Raw genomic sequence first — 19,232 nt, forward strand, 5'->3', positions numbered from 1 at the left:
CATCGGTCGTCGGGGCTTACGACGCCGATTGTCGGCGGATTTTCGCGTTGTTTGCCACCGACGCGACCGCGTCGACGGATCACCCGCAACGGGACGCCGGCCTCTAATTGCCGAGGCATGCGGGAAATAGGAACGAGAAAACCGATCGATAAATCCAATTAAATTTTGTTACACCACCGTCGATAGTAGCAACGACACCGCGATGATGGCCGGCAACGGTTTAACGCCCGCCTGCGTTTTACGCGCGCGGAGGTCGATGCGGAATCCGCAAAATCATCCGTCGACTGCGGAGAATTGAAGATTCTTTCCTGCCGTTCGGTGGGAAAAGTCATTCGTATAATTTTATCTGCGCCGGGAGGAAGATATAATTATTACTTTAACCCGCGGCGAATAAATAAAATACCGAGTCGAGTTAAATATATCGATCATTAGGAATATCATAAAATTATAATCGAGGCTAGATTTTTCTCTCAGCGCGAGTTCACGTTAAGAATTGCTATTTGCAAGTCAATTTTTATTTATCTTCGCGACGAAAATTGACACGTCGGTTTTATTACATTTCCATTTTTACTTATTTACATACAAAATGCGTGTTTTATTGCGCGGGCGCATTGGTTTTTTTAAAAAAAAAAAGTTAAAAATTGAGAGGGTAATTTCTTTTGTAATGGGATTTCCTTTGAATGTCTCGTTGGCTATGGAGTCGGCAAATACGAATGGGTGCGCAATAAATGCGCCGTAAGGCGGCGAACGTTGAATGAGTTGTTTACAAATGTCTATACATGTCGCCGCCGCGACAAGCAATATGCTCACTTTACGATTGAACTGTCTGGTTCGTGAAAGAGTAGCCGTAGCGATAAATGGCTTTGTGTGGACTCTGTCCATTGTAATTGGATTTGAAATTACTATCGGCACATCATTTACGCTTTTTTCTTTATTACGCGTCCCCACGTTTGTCGATGCCCGTTGCAATTATCTCGCTGACGCTAGAATTGCATTTGAATTATCAAAGTGTGGACAATCCGATGAAATTATTTGGTAATAACCGACGCGGCTGCCTCGTATTTTATCCCGCTTGTTCACGTATTCGCGTAATATTCTATACCCGCAGGTAATATTTATATTAGTTTTATTAAATTTATAAATTTACATTTTATTTTTATTTTATTTTATTTTATTTTATTTTTTTTTTTTTCTATTTCACTGGGTTATGCACGATCATTTTTTACGATCGCATATTTAATAATAAAATTCTAACAATTATTTATATGTAATTTACATGTAATTTTTTTTTCTTTTTTTTTCTTTTTACGGCGTATCGATGGATGTTATTTGTACGTCAGTTCGAGCAAATGAAACCGCGCTAAATCTATCTCGAGTACGTGTATCTTGCGCGTTCGTCCGCAGCCGTCATCGGTGTCTGCCCGCTCATCTGTTCTCGCACATTTTAACCACCCAGATTCCGTTTCTGTCCGACTATTAATACGCGTTTCCGCGTCCAGCGCGTCTGGGAGCAACCAGAAACGCTAGCTAAAGCTAGGAAACCAGTGGCCGTCCGTATCTCGTGCAAGGTGGAATTTTGCACCTCCGCTCGTCTGGACCGCGCGCGTTCTCCTCTCGCGAATCCGGTTGACGGTGATCGACCGGCGATCGTACGGATACGGGAACCTTCCCATCCGTTTCGCCGCCAAGTGAACCCTCGAACGGAAAGAGGGACTTTCCTTTTTCCGATGTCACTGACAATTCTACGAAATAAATGCCCGGTGACGACTTCATCGCCGAGAACGAATCGCGACGTTCTCGCTGTGAAACGGACGCAGATGGATTATTACGATTTTAAGCGGTCTTAATTTATAATTAATCTAGCCAATTTATCTTCGGTACCTCGTTCTTACGTCCGGTCGATTAACAAACCGTCGAGATCCACTAACACTCGTCAACATGTGAGACATAAGTAAAACGTTTGAAAACGTAACGAAAAGTGCAAGAAACATGCATCTAAATTTCTTACTCGACCCCACATTTTAAGCTTTCCCGACGACATTTAATCTCTCGATCAATCATTCCAAAGTGGTAATGGAATAAAATCGTATTTACTTTTTGAATCTAAAAGAAACGTAAAAATTTCGCGAAAGGTATAGCGTAACTCAGGAGGGGGAGAGAATAAAAAAAAAAAAGATCGCTCGTTCCGCGATCTCGGGGTGTATCTCGCGTTAGAAATTGCGTTCGATAGGCAACCACTATAAATCTTTCCCTCGAGAACTCGACGAGAGCCGTCTTGTTTCTTCCTACGTCGTCCTCGCCGCCTTTTCTCCGTTCCGTCCCTTCTTCCCGTTTGCAACTCTTACTCGTGTTTCCTCGTCGAACGCTTTTCCAGCAAATAGCTGCACCGAGGGCCAGATTTATCGATACACCCTTACCGAACAACGAGCGCACTCGGGTTCTTATTTACTCGGGGCGAATGCCCCCGTTCGACGGAAGAAATATTCGGGGTCGGAACGATCGATCGATCGAAATTAACGCGCCGTGTTTTTCCCGGTTTTTGCATTGATGAGAAAACCAGCATGGAGAGAGGACAATGCGTTCAAGAGACTTTACCGACGATGTACGGGATTATGATAGCGTTTATCACGTTTTTAATCGGTTACGCGTTATGGGTAAGTGCTACTTATAATTCCGCAGTTCTGGATGTAAAATATCTTTAATCACAACGTTCAATTTTTCTTCGAAGCACGATCTCATTTGATTGATTTAATTAATAATATTGAATATTGATACTTGAGATTTATTAATTTTTTTTTCCCCCTTTTTTTTCTTTTTTTTTTTTCTTTATTTGATAAATAATGATGTTTTTCTCGAGTCCCGACGTTTATTACGAAATAAAAGTTCCACTCCTCAAAGATATCTCCTCGCGAAAGAGTAACGTTTCTGTTTTTCATGCCGAAAGTATTTCACGTTATTATGACGATTTATACCGTACGAGAAAAAGCAGGGAAGTTAATATGCGAATTTATCTCCTCAAATCATTTAGCATTGTTGTAAGAAAAGAGTCGTGATAATTCCACCGGAAAAATGCTAATCTCCCCGGAGCAGTAAGTTCTGCGTAATCAACTTATTTTCAAAAGAGAGAGAGCGGAGGTGTAGGTTTTTGAAGAGGGCCGCTTTCTTCCGACCGCGTGCTCGCAGCGGAGGGTGATTCATCCGCGTAATTAAGCAAGCTTAGCATTCCGCTGCGCGCGGATAAAGTATCGCCGGAGGGACGTTTATCGCGTAATCGAAAATAAACGACCGGACCCGCGTATACGCGTGTGCGAACGATGCGCGTTAACTCGTGGTTATTTCCGCCGTTTGAAGGGTAAAGCACGGCTCCGCGTTTCCGCTTATATTAGTGGAAGTCCGAGGGGGGGGAGGGACGACGATTGTCGTCCGTGGCACTCGATATCGTCGGCATTGTTTGCCGTAATCGCTACTCGCACGACGAACTATAATCCGCAGACCCGCATACATTTCGCGTGGGTCGAATGCCTTGCACGAGGACGCGCCGACTGCTAAATTATGGCCGCGTAATTAAGATGCGAGCCGATTGTTTCACGCGAGGTGGGGGGGGGGAGAGGGTAGGGTCCAGATGAAGGGAGACGACGGGCTTAACTTAGCTCGTAACACGAACGCCCGGGATATTAGCTCAGTTTGTACCCGCGCCACTCGCGATTGTCCAATTCGAAACATCACAGACGAAATTCCGCATATGTCCTTTGTGACGACGGTAACGAAGATTACGATCTCTTAATTAAATATTGGGAACATTTGCGAGTTCCTTCCGCCGCCGCGGCTTCTGTGAAATACAATTTCGAACTACTTCCCGATTATTTTGTCAAATGGATATTGTTATATATATTTTAAGAAATAATAAATATTTGAAGAGAAGCGAAGCGGTCGATTATTTTATCGCGTCGAATCACAACGTTACCGCGAAGGCTCGCAAAAAATGTTTTGGTTACAATCGAAGCCGAATACCGCGCGTCTTTGCCGACGACAAAATGCGCTCGTCGCACGCTAACAAGAGAATATCGAACTTAATGAATTTCCGACACTATTTTCTTCATTGATGCATTTACGATAGGACGCCATTAACATCGTACGCGGCGTCTTGGTTGTTAGTTAATGATATAATGATGTAATATTATGGGCTGCGCTATGGGAATCGATCGTTTGCCAGATGTAATTACAGACCGATGCATTACCAGACGCACACGCAAGATATGATTATTATCGCGTGCTCCTTGCCGCAGATGTGCATATGCACGAATGTTGCAAACCGTCTCGTTAATAACCAATCCGCGATATACACGTTCAAGCTAACATAAATACATCTACACAAACGTGAATATTTTTTTTTTCTTTTAATATTTTAATTAAATTTGATATTTTTTTTTTTTTTACGTTATTTAATTTTCTAAATTAAAAGTAAAACGTCAACCGTATTTGTGATTTCTAAAATTAAATACAATTTTTTGATATTTTTTTAAAACTTTAAAAATATCCTGCAAAAAAAGAAAAAAAGGAACAGGATAGTTACGACGGGTTCTATTACTAGCGCGCATCGCGAACTACAACTCGATGGCATTACACTAATTGAGCAATGTGCAACATTATTACGCGTCGGGCAACAAGTCAATAGCCACGAGATTTGCGTCCCGTGTCCATTATGAGCCATAATTGCCGCGAGAGTAACGCGTCGTTGTTGACAGATGGTGACATTTGTTTTTCGGAGGCACCGATACTCGTGCCACGAGAAGCAATTGTTTACGCGGCGGAATTATCGCGATAAAACGCGAAAATAAGTTGATGGCGTCCTGCGTGCAATTATTGTCATAATTGGCCTGCATGTGCAGAGCTAAGTCGGTGATAACGTGGGCTTTAAAAAAATCAGGCGTAATTGCATTCCCCATCTCGCGAGACAGACGCATACTTTGCGAGCGAGTTATTTGTCCCGCCCGTGCTTCCGACGTGAGCATATGCGGTTCTAAGGACGGATCCTTGAACTACCGCGTCCATCGTCAAATCTATTTCGAGACGGGTTACGCTGTCTGCTTCTGAAATAAATCGCGTCGGCCTTTCGAAAATATACTTCCGATTCTCTTATTTATTTTTATCGGCGTTCAATTACATTAAAACGTTTTATGAAAATAAATATCTCGTAAACTGTTATCGCGAGACTCGTGATATATATTTCGAGTTGAATTTTTCGATATACGGGAAGACGGCTCTCCATTCTGGTTTTGATGGTACTTGGTTATTTATTCTTTTAGCGAATTCTTGCGTACGTCAGTCGGAAGATCTGCAAACATCCGTTAGTTACGACGTAGACGTAAAAAGATCCTTCGCGTAATTTTAATCGGAGAACATTTTAGACGAAGCGGGAACGTTTTTGCTGGGGCATCAAGAATTTCCTGCTTTCCCGAATCGTCGATTATTTTTCTGCGTCTTTTATCTCGTTTTTACAGTCTGTTTCTTTATTATTTATTAATTCGTTTAATTCCGACGAGCATTATTCTCTTTTTAATCGATATTAATTCGCAGGAGTCATAATAATTTTGCATTCATTAAAAAATTATATTTCAACCGTGCCATTATTGAGTTAAATAACGATAATTAAATTATTTTACCGAAACATTTTGCGACGAAATTTAAAAGCAAGCTAAAAACAAGAAATAATGTAAAAAGAAATAAGTAAACTGACTGTGTATTATTTGCGTTTTTAAATATTTACCGATTCTTCTACACGCACCGGCGAAAACGTAATAATAGAGCAAGTAACGTTCAACATTACATAAAGTAAAAGCAAGTATTACTTATGTAATATTTGTGCGCAAATACTCGACCATAGTGCACGATGAAAAATCTAACGGTGCAGTCTGTCGTGCGTTTTTAACATCGCGAGCGGATTTATTGCCATGTCCGAGGATTTCTTCCCCGAGGACGGTTCCCCGTCCAGAGCTTATCCTGGCGGAATGTCGTTTTACTTCCTGCGTATTTCTCGACAATTTTTATGTTGCCTCATCGCGACGAAGTGTGCGATAAAAAAAAAAAAGAAGAAGGAAAATATTCCACGGGCGAGAAAAAAATAAGATATCGCCAATGCACGTCGGTTAATGCGAGTATATAAATTATGTAAATTATAATTACGTGGTTGTTATAACGTCAGATATCGAGGCGTGCGTTAACGGTGCTAAAGAATATTCTTCAAACGCGGGAATGGAGGGTGCGAAAGTCGTATGCGACAAGTCATCGGTATATCTATAACGCTCTCTCGCATGTGCAACCCCAACGCTAGCAAAAACCCTAATGACAAGCCGTTATTAAAGTCGGCGCTCGCTGGATAGTAATTATTCAAATAGTTGGAATTTGAAGATCCGGAGTCGCGATCGTCTGAAACTTTCCCGGGCGAAGTCTCAGCGGGTTCCTTGTGCACGTCACTCATTAACCGTTGAACTGGAGCAGCTTGCAAATTCTGACTTTGACGAATTGACGATTGGCCGCCGGGAGAGCCCGCGATCTCTCCGGATCTTGACCTGATTTTTGCGGCGGAGCTATCGGCCTTCTCGAAAAATTCCTTCGCCGGCGACGCGACTCTCATACTCTGTCGGCCAAACAAATGGCGCTTTCCGTCCCGCTCGATGCGTTCTTCACTTTTCCGATGCATCGATCGTCGTGACATATCCCTCAGAAATTCAAGAGGCGGCGATGAGACGCTCATGCCCCATCTACCACGATGAAACGATCTTTTATGATTCGGTTTGTCTGCCGCATCTTTTCTCGCCGCATTATGCTTTTCTACTTTACTTTTCCGCGTCAAAGAATTCGCAGTTGTGGTTTTCTCATAGTACCTTTCCTCGGTGTTCCCGTTAGCTGCCTCGTTATCATTTTGAGGAAGACTGAATTGTTTCGGATACTCTTTCGCGGGAGGCTTGGAATCGGCATTATCATTTAAATTCCTTCTACTTGCAGATACGTTTTTAGACTTTTTATTTAGGGAAGTTCTAGGGACGTACGGAATTTTTAATTGCTGTAAGATTAAGCTCTTGGGATGTAAACTGGCGTCGTCTTTTTTAACGTCCCTCCCGCTTTTTTTCTTTTTTTGAGATAATATAAACGTCAAGTAATTTTTTAAACGAAACTCTTTGACCCCGTTTGTGGAATTTAAATTTTTTTCGTTTGCCGAAGATTTTGCCAAATATTTGCGCGTACTTTTATTGCTTTTAAGAACACGTGGGTCTTTGATTTGCGGTAAAATTCGTTCAGGATGCGAGTTTGTCTTTTTGAGATCTCTTTCGCTTTTCCCGCGATCTGTATTCTCTTTGAAGAACGGACTTTCTTTTACATCGAATATTTCGTAGTCCTTATGTCGTCGATGAATTGTTCTAACAGGTGTTTTAATTTCATGACTTTCTGTCGCGTTTTCTTTCCGCGATATACTTTCTTTGAACAATGCCTTTAAAAGTTCCAAGCCTTTTTCTACGCTTTTATAGTTTCGTTTATTTTTTAAAAGTGTTGGCGTCTGTAACAAAATTTATTCTTACTGAAGGTACGCTGTATAAAAGTTTACAATAGTAATATTTTTCTTTTTTTTTATTCTAAAGCTAGGAAAGGAATTTAAAAAAAGTATTTTAATGGCCACCTTCTTAAAGGTACTGATCAAAGTGCAGCAAGAAGTGCTGGGTTAATTTAATGACGATACACGCGTTCAAAAAGAACAATTTCGACGTGTCCTCACCGTGATCGATTCATTGTTCGTAAGTTTTCCCGCTTTCGTAGTTTCTTCGACATTGTCGGGGGTAAGTTTCACGCTTCTTTTACGCGCCGCCCATTTTTCTCTCTCCTGTCGGCTTATCTCCTGCATTTTCTTTATACGCGGATCCGCCATCCTTCGTTCCGAATCCTCGGGTTTTGTAAATTCCGTCCCCATGTTTCTTTCCGCCAATGTTTCCCTTGAAACGGTTAATTTTATTATAATTTCCGTCCGCGATAATCTTTACCGATATTATTATCCCGAAAATTTATTTGCCCGTGACTTTGCAATCGCGATCCTTCGAAGAACGCTAACGCTTTTATATATTATTTACGTGGAAGAAATGCGAAACCTTTCGAGCGATATCTCCCGCTAGTTGCTCGCTACTTCTCAAAGAGATTGCGCGCGCTTGCTTGTACAATATTTCGCAAATTTTGTGTTACAGTTGACTTAGCCTAAACGTAAGACGTTTAACGTAACGGAAACTAAAACAGAAACTTTATAGACGTCCTGTATTATCAGCGCGGCGACTGACTGCGGTTTACCAGAATACCTCGGGCCATAATACTTGTCAGGTGGTTTCCAGTTGTAATTCGGTAACCGCTGAATGTTGCCGCTGTGTCTCGGGACCGCGAGCTTCTTCTCGAACTGTCTCGAGTCAGTGTAATCTGCAAACAGGAGCGACTCTAGGTACTTGGCCCTTGAAGACGGGACTTAATCACCGCTCGGTTACATTTTCAACGTAATGCGAAATAAATCGAGGTGCTCGAAGCCGAGGGTCCTTGTCAAAGAGTCGCTTAATTTCGCCCTTTCCAAACGTCCTACGAAGTCTGTCTGCGCATTATCGAATCGACTTATCATAAAATAAAAAGAAAGGAAATTTATTTGTCCCGATACTACCTCTGGTTATTGAAAAATTTTTCCTGGTCGGCGGCAATTATGACGGCGACATAAATCGTTTGCACGAAGAAGTGCGGAGGTGATAAATAGCTACGTGAAAAAAAAAAGATAAAAAAAAAGGGAGATCGATTTCGCGTAACACGTATTAGCTCGTAAACGTTTAACGGAACGAATCGCTTTTCGCGATGTAGCCTCGCTGGAGTTGCATGCTCTCGGCCACAATCGGGTACAATTTAACGATATTTAATTGCCGACGAGGCACAGACGGTAATTGAAAAGATAAAAGCGTAGTAAAAGCGTTACGGGTGCCGTAGTCGTCTCTCGCGTGGAGTCCATTTACCGGTATTTACTTTTGATTCGTCAACTGCCGGACATTCGTGTACACGCTCTCGTACACGGCTGCACAGTGCCGTCACCGTGACTATTTTCCGCCGTTTCTTCCTTCGTTTGTACGTTTAGCTTCGCGGAAAGACCTTTTAACTAATAAATTGTTTTTAAGTTGCAAAAAGTTTATCCGCAAATAATTGATTTTAGCTGAATTCAATTTCTATGGCGTTAATAATTTTCGCACGAATTAATAATAATGAAACCGAAAGCAGGTCGGGATAGCTTATGAAATAATTCGGTCGAAATATTTATCGTGTCGAAAAAAAAAAAGAAGAAGAAGAAGAAGCGTTGTAATAACTCGAGATGTGCAATAAAATGCGCCGCGCGATTTCCGAGGTGAATTATAAACAAAAAGAAATTTCGACTGACATTAACTCGCCAATGGGCAGCACTTTCAGCAGAATTTAATTTATTTCATGACGCACTGGGCGCCGCTGACGATGGAATTAGATTTTGGGCGCGCCCAGCTTTTGTTGAGGGAAAAAGCAACTTCACCCTTTGACGCCCGGAGTAGGACACCGGAGTAAACTGTAATCTACAAAGTTAGCGCCGTATTTCGAGCGGATCGATATAACGAGCCGAAAGTATCCGGCGGCCTTTATCGCCCGCGCGGAGATTGCATTCGGCCGCGACTTTTATGCGAAACGGCCCCGCGACTTTAGCCGACGCGTTACGATCGCGATACGATTCGCGCCGGAAATAGAAAATCGATGCCAGCCATTTCGAACGGATTCAAGTTTATCTGCGAAATTGACGTCAGGGCTTAACCTAATTGTACGAAAAGATTTTCGCTGAAAATCGGCGAGCGATTTTGAATAAATGCACCTTCACCTCGCGACGAAACTTTTTGGCAGAGCAACGATTTCAAAACTCTCATTCATACTTCATATTCTAATCCGTATTAATTTCAACTTCCGTTTGTCTCTCGGCGGACAATCGCGCGCATATATTATTTATTTCAATCGCGAGTCATTAATCTAAATTTTCTAAAGATGGCTCTTTAAAATTTTCTTTTTTTTTAACACCGAAATTTATTTATAAATATTCGAAATTCGTTTTAAATAAAACGCAAATAAAATTCCATTATCGATAAACTTTTCTATTTCTAGAATTCTACAATTAGAAGTATCTCTCTATGTATATTATACAAGCAGTGGCGTCTTAAATAAATTAAAGTGTAATTTATCCGCGTAATGGAATTTTCGAACGATCTTTTCTACAATAATGTTTCTGCGAGGGCTAGAATAGACTAAGAAAATTAACGTAAGCAAGCATTTGGAGAGAAAACGCATACTTCGAATATATATTTAATTCACAGTACATTCGCCGCGGTGTCCGAGAGAATGGAATAAAGTGCAAACACGCATTTACAATTTACCGTTGAGCCAACACTGCTCGCGGTAATTACTCGTGTCTGCGAACACCCTGATCTAGAGCCCGTGAAAACGGCGATTTTCAGCGAATTCAGTTGCGACGAGATAAGGACCCGAATCAAATTATCATCAATCGGACGATCAGCATAATCTCGACAGTGTGCCAATCGATATTGTTAGCCGTATCAAGCGCGATTCATCTCGCGAGCGGTGAAAAGGCACCGGGAAGAAATCGCGGGAATTTCGCCGCAAAAACGAAAAGAAAACGCCGGCCGCCACGCGATCTCTTTTCTTTCGCAATCACGATCGTCGGCCGATCCGCTGAAGCGAATAGAGATAAGGATTCCGCGTTGCGACAGTTATAAGACTCGAATCGACTTTTGTCCTTTTTATTTGGCCCGTCGTATCTCGCGTCATAAATTACGGAACAATAGCGACCGCTTTCATTATGCAATAGATTTTATTGTGACGCTTTCCACGTGCTTTTTCTTTTCTTTTTTTTTTCTTTTTTTATTTTAACAATTAAAAATTTATATCTGCGCGCAAAAAAAAAAAACGGCTGCTTACCATACGAATCGGAGGCATGAATGAGAGGTGTCAGACAGCAAAAGACTAATGCCACGGGCACGAACAGGTGGTTACTATGGCTGATGGCCATTTTGTCCGGCAGCATATGATATACACGTCACGTGTGTACATATACTGACCGAATGAAATAGTAGGGATAGATTTATCACCTGCGAGCAAATCCGGTTGTGGCAGTTCTCTCCTCCACCTGGCAATCATCCTAAACCTCATCGAAGAAGGCTCGCCGATTAGTCGCGATATCTTTTCAATGGGACATCTCGCGAGGTCGCGAAAAAATTGCGCCACAAAGCGGGAATGTAACGACCGTTCGATCGGTGATAAACGGACGCCGACGAATTTATACGATTTCAGAGAAAGAACGCCTGGTGTATAACTTTCGTTTACTAGAGCGGGTCGCATATGTTATCGATTGCAGTATTCATATCAATGCGAGCTTAATACTGCCGTGCAAATGGCACGGAAAATCGAGAGGACCGTGTCCGATTTCGACACGCACATCGGGCTGATCGCATTTTGTTCGTCTTAATAAACTGGGCATTCGATTAAGGAGTACACACGCGCCTATAACCGTAAATTGCTGCACGTCTGTTTAGCGAGAATCTATATTACCTGTTTTTATAGATATAGATAGGATGCAAGTCATTTCTAATCGTTTTTTTTTTTTTTTTTTATCAATATAACATGATGTATTATTTTCTCTTTTCCTTTGATATTCTAACGAAACCTCATGTGATTCTCTAAAATTTAACTGTCTTTTTCTATATTCTTTTCTTCGTTGGACGATATCTTTTGACTTTCAAGAGAATTCCCTCGGCATCTCCCGTGGCAAGTCGATGTGAACTCATGCCTGTCACGACTCCGTTTCTTGTCTTTTGCTATCAGCTTTTCGATTTCGGCTGCATCTATCTCGATATCGATAACAATTTCCTTGAGTGAGTTTTTATAGACTCGACAATCCTATAGCGATCTATTTCTGAATTTGATCATCTCGACTCTTGTGATCGTCTTCCGTATTTCGATGATCAATGCACGAAGCTGTTCCAAGAATACCTCGCTCGCTCGCGGCATCAACGTTAACATCGAAACTTTTTTAATAAATCCTGATGCCTAATTTCATATTATACTTCCATTTCGGCTACGTAATCTGACGTAAATTATTACACGCGGGCGAGAACGTAAGGCGATAGAAAGGAAAGCGAAAGATATATCCCTGTTCCTAAAGTTTTACGAAATAAATTTAGTTTCAAGAATAAGCTGTCACAGTTTTTGTTTGATTATTTACTACGGTCGAACGGAAAAATTCCTTCCGCGTGGGGATAGCCAAGTAATTTTGCTGCCTCGATTTTTTAGCGAGATATTGGAAGTTTCTGCCGCTGCCGTCGCCGCTGCTGTCGGTGACACTCGATTTTGCGGAGGTAAACTTTCTATCTCCGCGATGCAGGAGAGAGAGCCCCACCCCACCCCCGCAAATTTAAATTGGATTTCATTGTAATGACACTCATTGAGCCTAAATAAATTAAAAACACGCAGAGGATGGAGACTTTTCGTAATGAAGTTAAGCGAGGAATTAACGTATAATGGATCTCGGTATACTGTCACGCCTAGATAAACTTTGGCCCATATTTTGCGGGGCGATTCGAAAATTACCGCACGTACGAGGTTTCACGAAATGCGATAGGATGCGTGAACGATTTAATCTCCATTCGCGGTAATAGAGACCTTATGACTATTATTACCAGTGCAAATTAACATAAAATAATGCGAAAGATATAGCGCGCGAGATATTTTCCTTTGTCGTCGCGCAGTTCATAAATATATGAGAACACCCGGGGCGCTCACACATGCGCGGAAAAATTCCGAGCGTCGCTTCGTATGAGCAATTTAATTTCGTTGCAACGGGCGATGCATTAAAACTCGAGGAGGAGGAACGGCCACCCGTATCGTCGGTCGGGATGTAAAAACTGGCTTTATTTATCAAAGCCGTCGTCACGTTGACAGTTTTCATTAAGCCTCATAAAATATTGACTGTGGCTCCGGCTGATCTCAAATTAAGCGAGTGGGATCGAGTAACTGTCGACGGTTTGTTGCTGCCGATGCAGTTCAACGGTAAAATTTATAAATGATAATCGTGTTAAATGTGTGGCGCATTAAATGCATAAATTGGGATCGGATGTAATAATTTGCCGAAAATGAACGCCGCGAGATGATTCGACCGCGAGCTACCGTATAATCGTGACGTGTGTGATATAATTTTCAGGAAATTAACGCTACCGTTATTCCGACAATTGTTTCGGCGTATTACAAAACCATAATTTCGTTGTTGCTATACACTTTATTAAATATATGTTTAAAAAAAAGATACGATTGAATTCGCTTTGCGAATTTAACGATACCTTTATCGTATTTCGATACCTTATTCGCTCAGTTTAAATACTACGGTGTTATGATTTTACTGTGAAATTTGTAAAGAAAAATTATAAATTTATGAAAATGAAAATTTCCAAACGCGCTTTGACAAATCTGAAAACATTTGGATGTCGTTCGATCGATTATAATTATCGAGACAGAAGTAACTAAGAAATATTAAATAATAAAATCCAACAGAAACCATTTAACTTAAACTTTCGTAACGTAATATCAATTCTGCATTTACAGTTACTAATTAATTAATTAATTTTGTACTCCCTCGTTGTGCTTCTATGTAATGAGGATTCTGACGATTATAATTTGATTGTAATTTATAGATATTTCAATTTTACGTGGATTTTTTTATATACGTACGCATTGTATAATTTGTTTAAAATGTGATTGCATGGATATTCTAATTATCGTAAACGTTTATATTATTTTATATGTTTTTTAAATCACGAATTACGAAATATTTATATTAAACGACTAACGAACACTGAATTTCTTTTTCAGCCGACTATTTTTGGGACAGTTGCTTCAGACCTGAATCCTAAAGATGGAAACAGCCGAAAGGTGAGTCATTTCAGAATTTTTCCTTATCATATATCTCATAAAACTGCGTTACAAAGAACGCAGTAATATTGTGCAAAATTTGAAATTTTATCTCTACGATGAAATTAGAAGCAACATAATCTGACTTAGGCTCGTGAATTTATCAAAAGCGTTTGCAAATGAGTATCGCAATGATGAGGCTGCGGGGTAATCGTCCGTTAAACGATCGCGTTCACCACGCACGAAAGGATCATGACAGCGGCGTTGTAGTACAGTACGTTTCCTCGGAAGTACGGGCTCGTCGATCTCTTTCGCTTTTCTTGTTTTTTTTCTTTTATCTATTTATCTATCTCGCTGTCGTCACGTTCTTGGGCGTGCGACACAATTTGTCGATCGATAACCTAGCAAACGAGAAACACGCTGCAGCTACGGCGAGATGGAGGGTATCGGGCTACCTTCGGATAATAACTAAAACTTTCTTGTCAACACGCACGCAGGCGTGCACACAGCCTCACGCGCACGCCATGAAACACTCCGAGGCGTACACGTTATTAGTGTCGCGCGCAATATGCGCGCGCGAGAACCAGCTATCCCTCTTCGCCCCTTTCTCATCCAATTCCGGGGTGGTTCGCCCCCGCGCCACACGCACCGTGCCACGGACCCCGGCGCTCCGGTTCTCTATCGGCGTTACAATATGTGCGGCGCATTGTAATCTATGAGCCGGCCAGCGCCTAGGTCGCCGCCGGCAATGATGATATCAAATGCAGTGATTGACGCTCCGCTCGCTGTTCCCGCAATCTCGTTTCTCGTAGCCAAACCGCCGCGTAACCATCGGCAACGCCATCGCCATCGGGCGCCGCGCGATCGTACGTTTGCAGTTAGCGTCGTCGCACGCAACAACGTGGAGAGGCCGAATTATCCGGCGTGTGTTTGCGCGATTAAGTCCGAACGATCTTTCCGGAGCCGTACCTCACGTTCGCGCGAGCGTGAAACGAATCCAAAACGAGAATTTGCCGCTCGTCCGGCGACGCGAGTGCATTAAATGGAATATCGATCGCACCGGCACGATACCCGGTCAAAAACTGATCACGGTCATTTGCTCATATTCGCGTTGTTTGCTAACACGTTCCTGATTCTGGGTCAACTATACGGTCGATCGTAACTTTACGGTTGTTGCCGCTAAAGGCAAGGTAATTCGACGTCTCGTTGAGCAATGTAGGACCCGAGTCCCGCTCGATGATGAGACACCCGACGGCTTATCTTTCGTTATCTTCGAGCGCACGTTTATCCCTCGTTTTAAAAAAATGTAGGTACAATCTCGATTTTCGATTAGGAGAATATTTTTCCCCGCGAAGAACGCTCCGACGTTGAAACTGTGACAAATTTCTATAAAATTTAATCGCGCGCAAAAAAAAAGAAAGAAAGAAAGAAAAAAAATTGCACGCATTTTTGCCGTAGCCAAGATTAAATAAAAATCGACGAGGCACACAAAAGCCAACGAGACCGCGCCGCTTTCGACATCCCGCGAATTTATACCGCCGGCACGAAAATTTACAGGCACACGACTATTCCAGCAGGCTGCATATTTTTTTCACCCAATCTGGCCATTGTCCGCGCGCGATAACACCCAGAACATATCGACGCATCGATCTCTCATTCATCCGTTTATTACGCGATAAAAGCATGAAACATACAGCACGCACAAAGAAAACTTCCTGATTTTCCATTCCATTTTTTTTTTTTTTTTTTTTTTTTGCCATTGTTATCCCACGTAAATAATAACTTTATTTATCATTAATAGTAGCTGCTAATTGCAGCCATTATTGCGATCGATGTTGTAATTTCAATACGATGTTACTTTGTTATTTTATCCTCCGTAAAACTGGTAAATGGATATCCTATTCACCGAAGAATCCTTAAGAAATTCGTTACTTTACGTCGATTTATCCGATTTTTATACGCCGGATATATAATAAGATCTACAGAAAAAATAGAGGAGATAGTGGGTCGGTTTCGAACTCGGGATCCCCTGTTTTTGCCGCCAGCACCTAATCATCTACATCAGAGCACCTACTGCTTATTTCGATTATCTTCATTATTTTTATTCCGATTGTAAACTATTCTATATTATCGACGCGGCTTTATTCCGCTCGACTCAAATTTCCTACAGTTGTCCCTCTTTCGTTTCCCCAAACTCTCATCTCATTAATTATTTAATCTAATTGTATAGGGTGTGCCATTGTCGGAGTATTTCAAGTCGCAGGCACTTTGTTCTCATGTGATTGCAATTTTCCCTTTTGTGACCCGCGCAGCGAATTTTCGTTGTCGGTGATTCATCGTGCATCGCTCAAAGCGCTTTTCTCTCGCGGTTGCACGAGGGGTCCGCCGTGTCGCCAAAATCGCGTCAGTCGCGAGGGATTCTTTTATCCTTGCAGATATAGGCACGAGCGAGATTGTCGCGTGATGTTAAATGAAAATAAGAGCGAAAAGGGTGGCGAGCGAAGAATGACGAGAAAATGGAGGGAGGAGGGAGGACGAGGGAGGGTAGAGTGACTTGAAAGGAAGAATGAAACGCGCTCGGCGTGGAAGCAAGAAATTCAATGAAAGATTTCCGTCATATTTACTGGCGGTAAATATTGCTGATGGCAGGAAAGGAGTACTAGTGCATGTTTGGTCATGAATATAAATGTCTCTCTTACTTCGATATCAGATTCATGTATGACAGAGCGACAGAAAACGTATATGCATCGAGTCTTGCTGCCGTAGTGATGTATAAACGATTAGTTTCGCGTTTCCCCCTCCGGTGAAAGATTAATTCTTTTTTAAATTCGCGGTAGCAAACATCTTTCTTATTAAATAGCATCAATTTGAAAAATCGGGTGAAATACGTATTTATAGATGGAAAATATATTTGATATATTGAGTAATATTTACGTATCCATAATAAATGTCTAAGTAATGAAATAAAAGGGGAAGGCAAAAATAAATTTAAATTTTAATATGAATAATTAATGTATTGCTTTTAAAAATGACGTTTGGAATCGGGAATTCAATATCTTTTCATTCTTCGTTTCAATACTTCGTGCTATTCCTTTCCGCATGGTATATATATTTTTCACGAATTTTTTTTTTTTTTTACATTAATTTAACAAATTCGTCGAACTCTTTGACGAGAATAAACTCCCACAAAGTCAATTAGTCTTGTTTGACTGCAGCTAGTTATTAGTACTTTCAGTAGCACTTTGATATCCGTGTAATTACGCAGTATGAGCTTATATAGACGGAGCAATTTAGAACTTCAGACGTTAGAAAAGCCTTTTTAGTAAGTGCTTTAAAGCTTAGATTAAAGCAAGTATCATTATCTTTATTAGTTGATTTTACCATATCGCATTAAATTTACGAAACAAATTATTGTTTCACGGAATTGCTTTTTGTATTATTCCTTTCGAAACACGCAATTTACAATACGAGACTGATAAAATCAGTTAATAAAAAATAATATCAATTTACAATTACATAATAAAAATTTTTTTTTTTTTTGTTTGCGTATTTAAATGATCGATTCTATTTTCAAAATTTGCATACTTTAACACGCTCGACAGTCGTAAATTAGGAAGAGGTGCGGGGTCAGACAATGTCGGAAAAGTGCGAGGCATTTTACGAAGATTCCGATCGTGTAAATGGATCATAAAAGACGCTATTGTCTGCCGGGAGTCCTCCATTCCGGCCAGCGCGCGATCGGCCGAATTATCTTTATCCCTTTCATCTAATAACGACTCGGTGTGCCGCGCGCGGAATTAGAATAGTAAACGCGGAGAATGATAAAGCGAGGCCTTTAACGTCGCTAACGAAAAATGTCCCGCGGCGGTGGGTGTCACGGCGGGTTACATCGCCAAATGGCATACGAGAACGACGACAATAGCACGATCCCCATTCTTTATACATTCGGGAAGAAATATTGATTCAAATATCGCTTATAAGTCGTTCGTAAATATAACCGTAACTTACGACGGATTTGTACCTCGTTTCTCCGCGATATACGTACGTGTATGTACCGCGTGTACATCGAACTACCACTACCGAACCTAATTGGCATGCACATTAATACAGGTACATTAACAGAGGGCCTGCGATTAATTACCCGTCCGTGACGCGCCGCGCAGTCCGAAGTATTCCCTGTACGCTAATAAATTGAGTTCACGCGCGATAGCGCGAGGAACAATTAAATGGGGAGGAAAAATAGGGCGAGGGAGGGCGGCGTTACTTTTTCAAACGTGCCATGCGTAATTTGCGCGTTTCCTTTTTTTTTTTTTCTATATATTTTTATCTTCTTCCTCTCTCGCGGAAATTTTTCCGCGCTACGTGAAGCAATCCCGGTTGTCTTAACTAAATTCCTAAATTAGTTGGCAGTCTCATATTAATCGTGTTGGACTGCGCGCGTTCGTCTGACCGCCCGACGTGCTTGCTCTTCCATCACGCGAACTGAAACGGTATATTCCCGTGTCGCGGATGTAATCGCGAGTACGTGAGCATGTAAATCCAAAACGATTTCCCGCAAAATGAGCGGCGCCGGCGGACCGCCATCTGCGCGCTGTCATTTTTGCGAATTGGCGATTTTGCGTGATTTACGAAACCGTAGGAACACGTCCATTGTCTTCGTCGTCTCTAATACTGTGATCGAATATCTCAAATGATCGCCATCCAATGGGGCTCGCGAAATGTTCTCGGCTTGTTCCAAAGAAATATGGCACGTCCGACTGGGATATGTTTAACGGCGCGATTAATACGTACTTCACGGCGAAGCAGCGGGTAATAATTTCTGGCGTATGAATAGCGGTTGGAAGCCCACCTTAATTAACTTCGACAAGTCTAAGTAGTGCTATTTTTATCTCTCTTATTTCTTAAAATTGCAATTGTGAATCGCTACGGATCGCTACGTGTGTCTTTTGCTTTAAATCACAGATACTTTAATAGAAGAAATTACTATACATTATTTACTTTAAAAGAAATTTTTTGTGATAAATTTATAGAATGTTAACAAGTTTATCCACTTGTATATTACAAATATGTTTGAAATTTTAAGCAATTATAATTAAATTATTCTAAATTTTGCAATCACTATCCGAGAAATTAAAGTTAACATCTGGTGAATTAATTAGCCTGATACATAATATAGCGGAAATATCTGGTATGTAGTAGGTATAGATAGATGTAGAATATCTAGTATTATACAGTAT

The 19,232-nt window shown here is 41.3% G+C and overlaps 1 protein-coding gene and 1 pseudogene across 1 annotated transcript in view; one reads left to right on the top strand and one right to left on the bottom strand.

The window, feature by feature from the left end:
• LOC139110491 (uncharacterized) overlaps positions 1-19,232 on the top strand; it is a 196,646-nt gene that overhangs the window by 61,944 nt on the left and 115,470 nt on the right. Inside the window, exon 3 of the mRNA XM_070670304.1 lies at positions 13,957-14,016. Coding sequence (XP_070526405.1) covers positions 13,957-14,016 — 60 coding nt within the window. The remainder of the gene's footprint in view (positions 1-13,956; positions 14,017-19,232) is intronic.
• On the bottom strand, positions 2,848-11,677 carry LOC139110445 (uncharacterized; annotated as a pseudogene).

The sequence above is a fragment of the Cardiocondyla obscurior genome, linkage group LG20, assembly GCF_019399895.1.
Source record: "Cardiocondyla obscurior isolate alpha-2009 linkage group LG20, Cobs3.1, whole genome shotgun sequence".
NCBI classification, from domain to species: Eukaryota; Metazoa; Arthropoda; class Insecta; order Hymenoptera; family Formicidae; genus Cardiocondyla; species Cardiocondyla obscurior.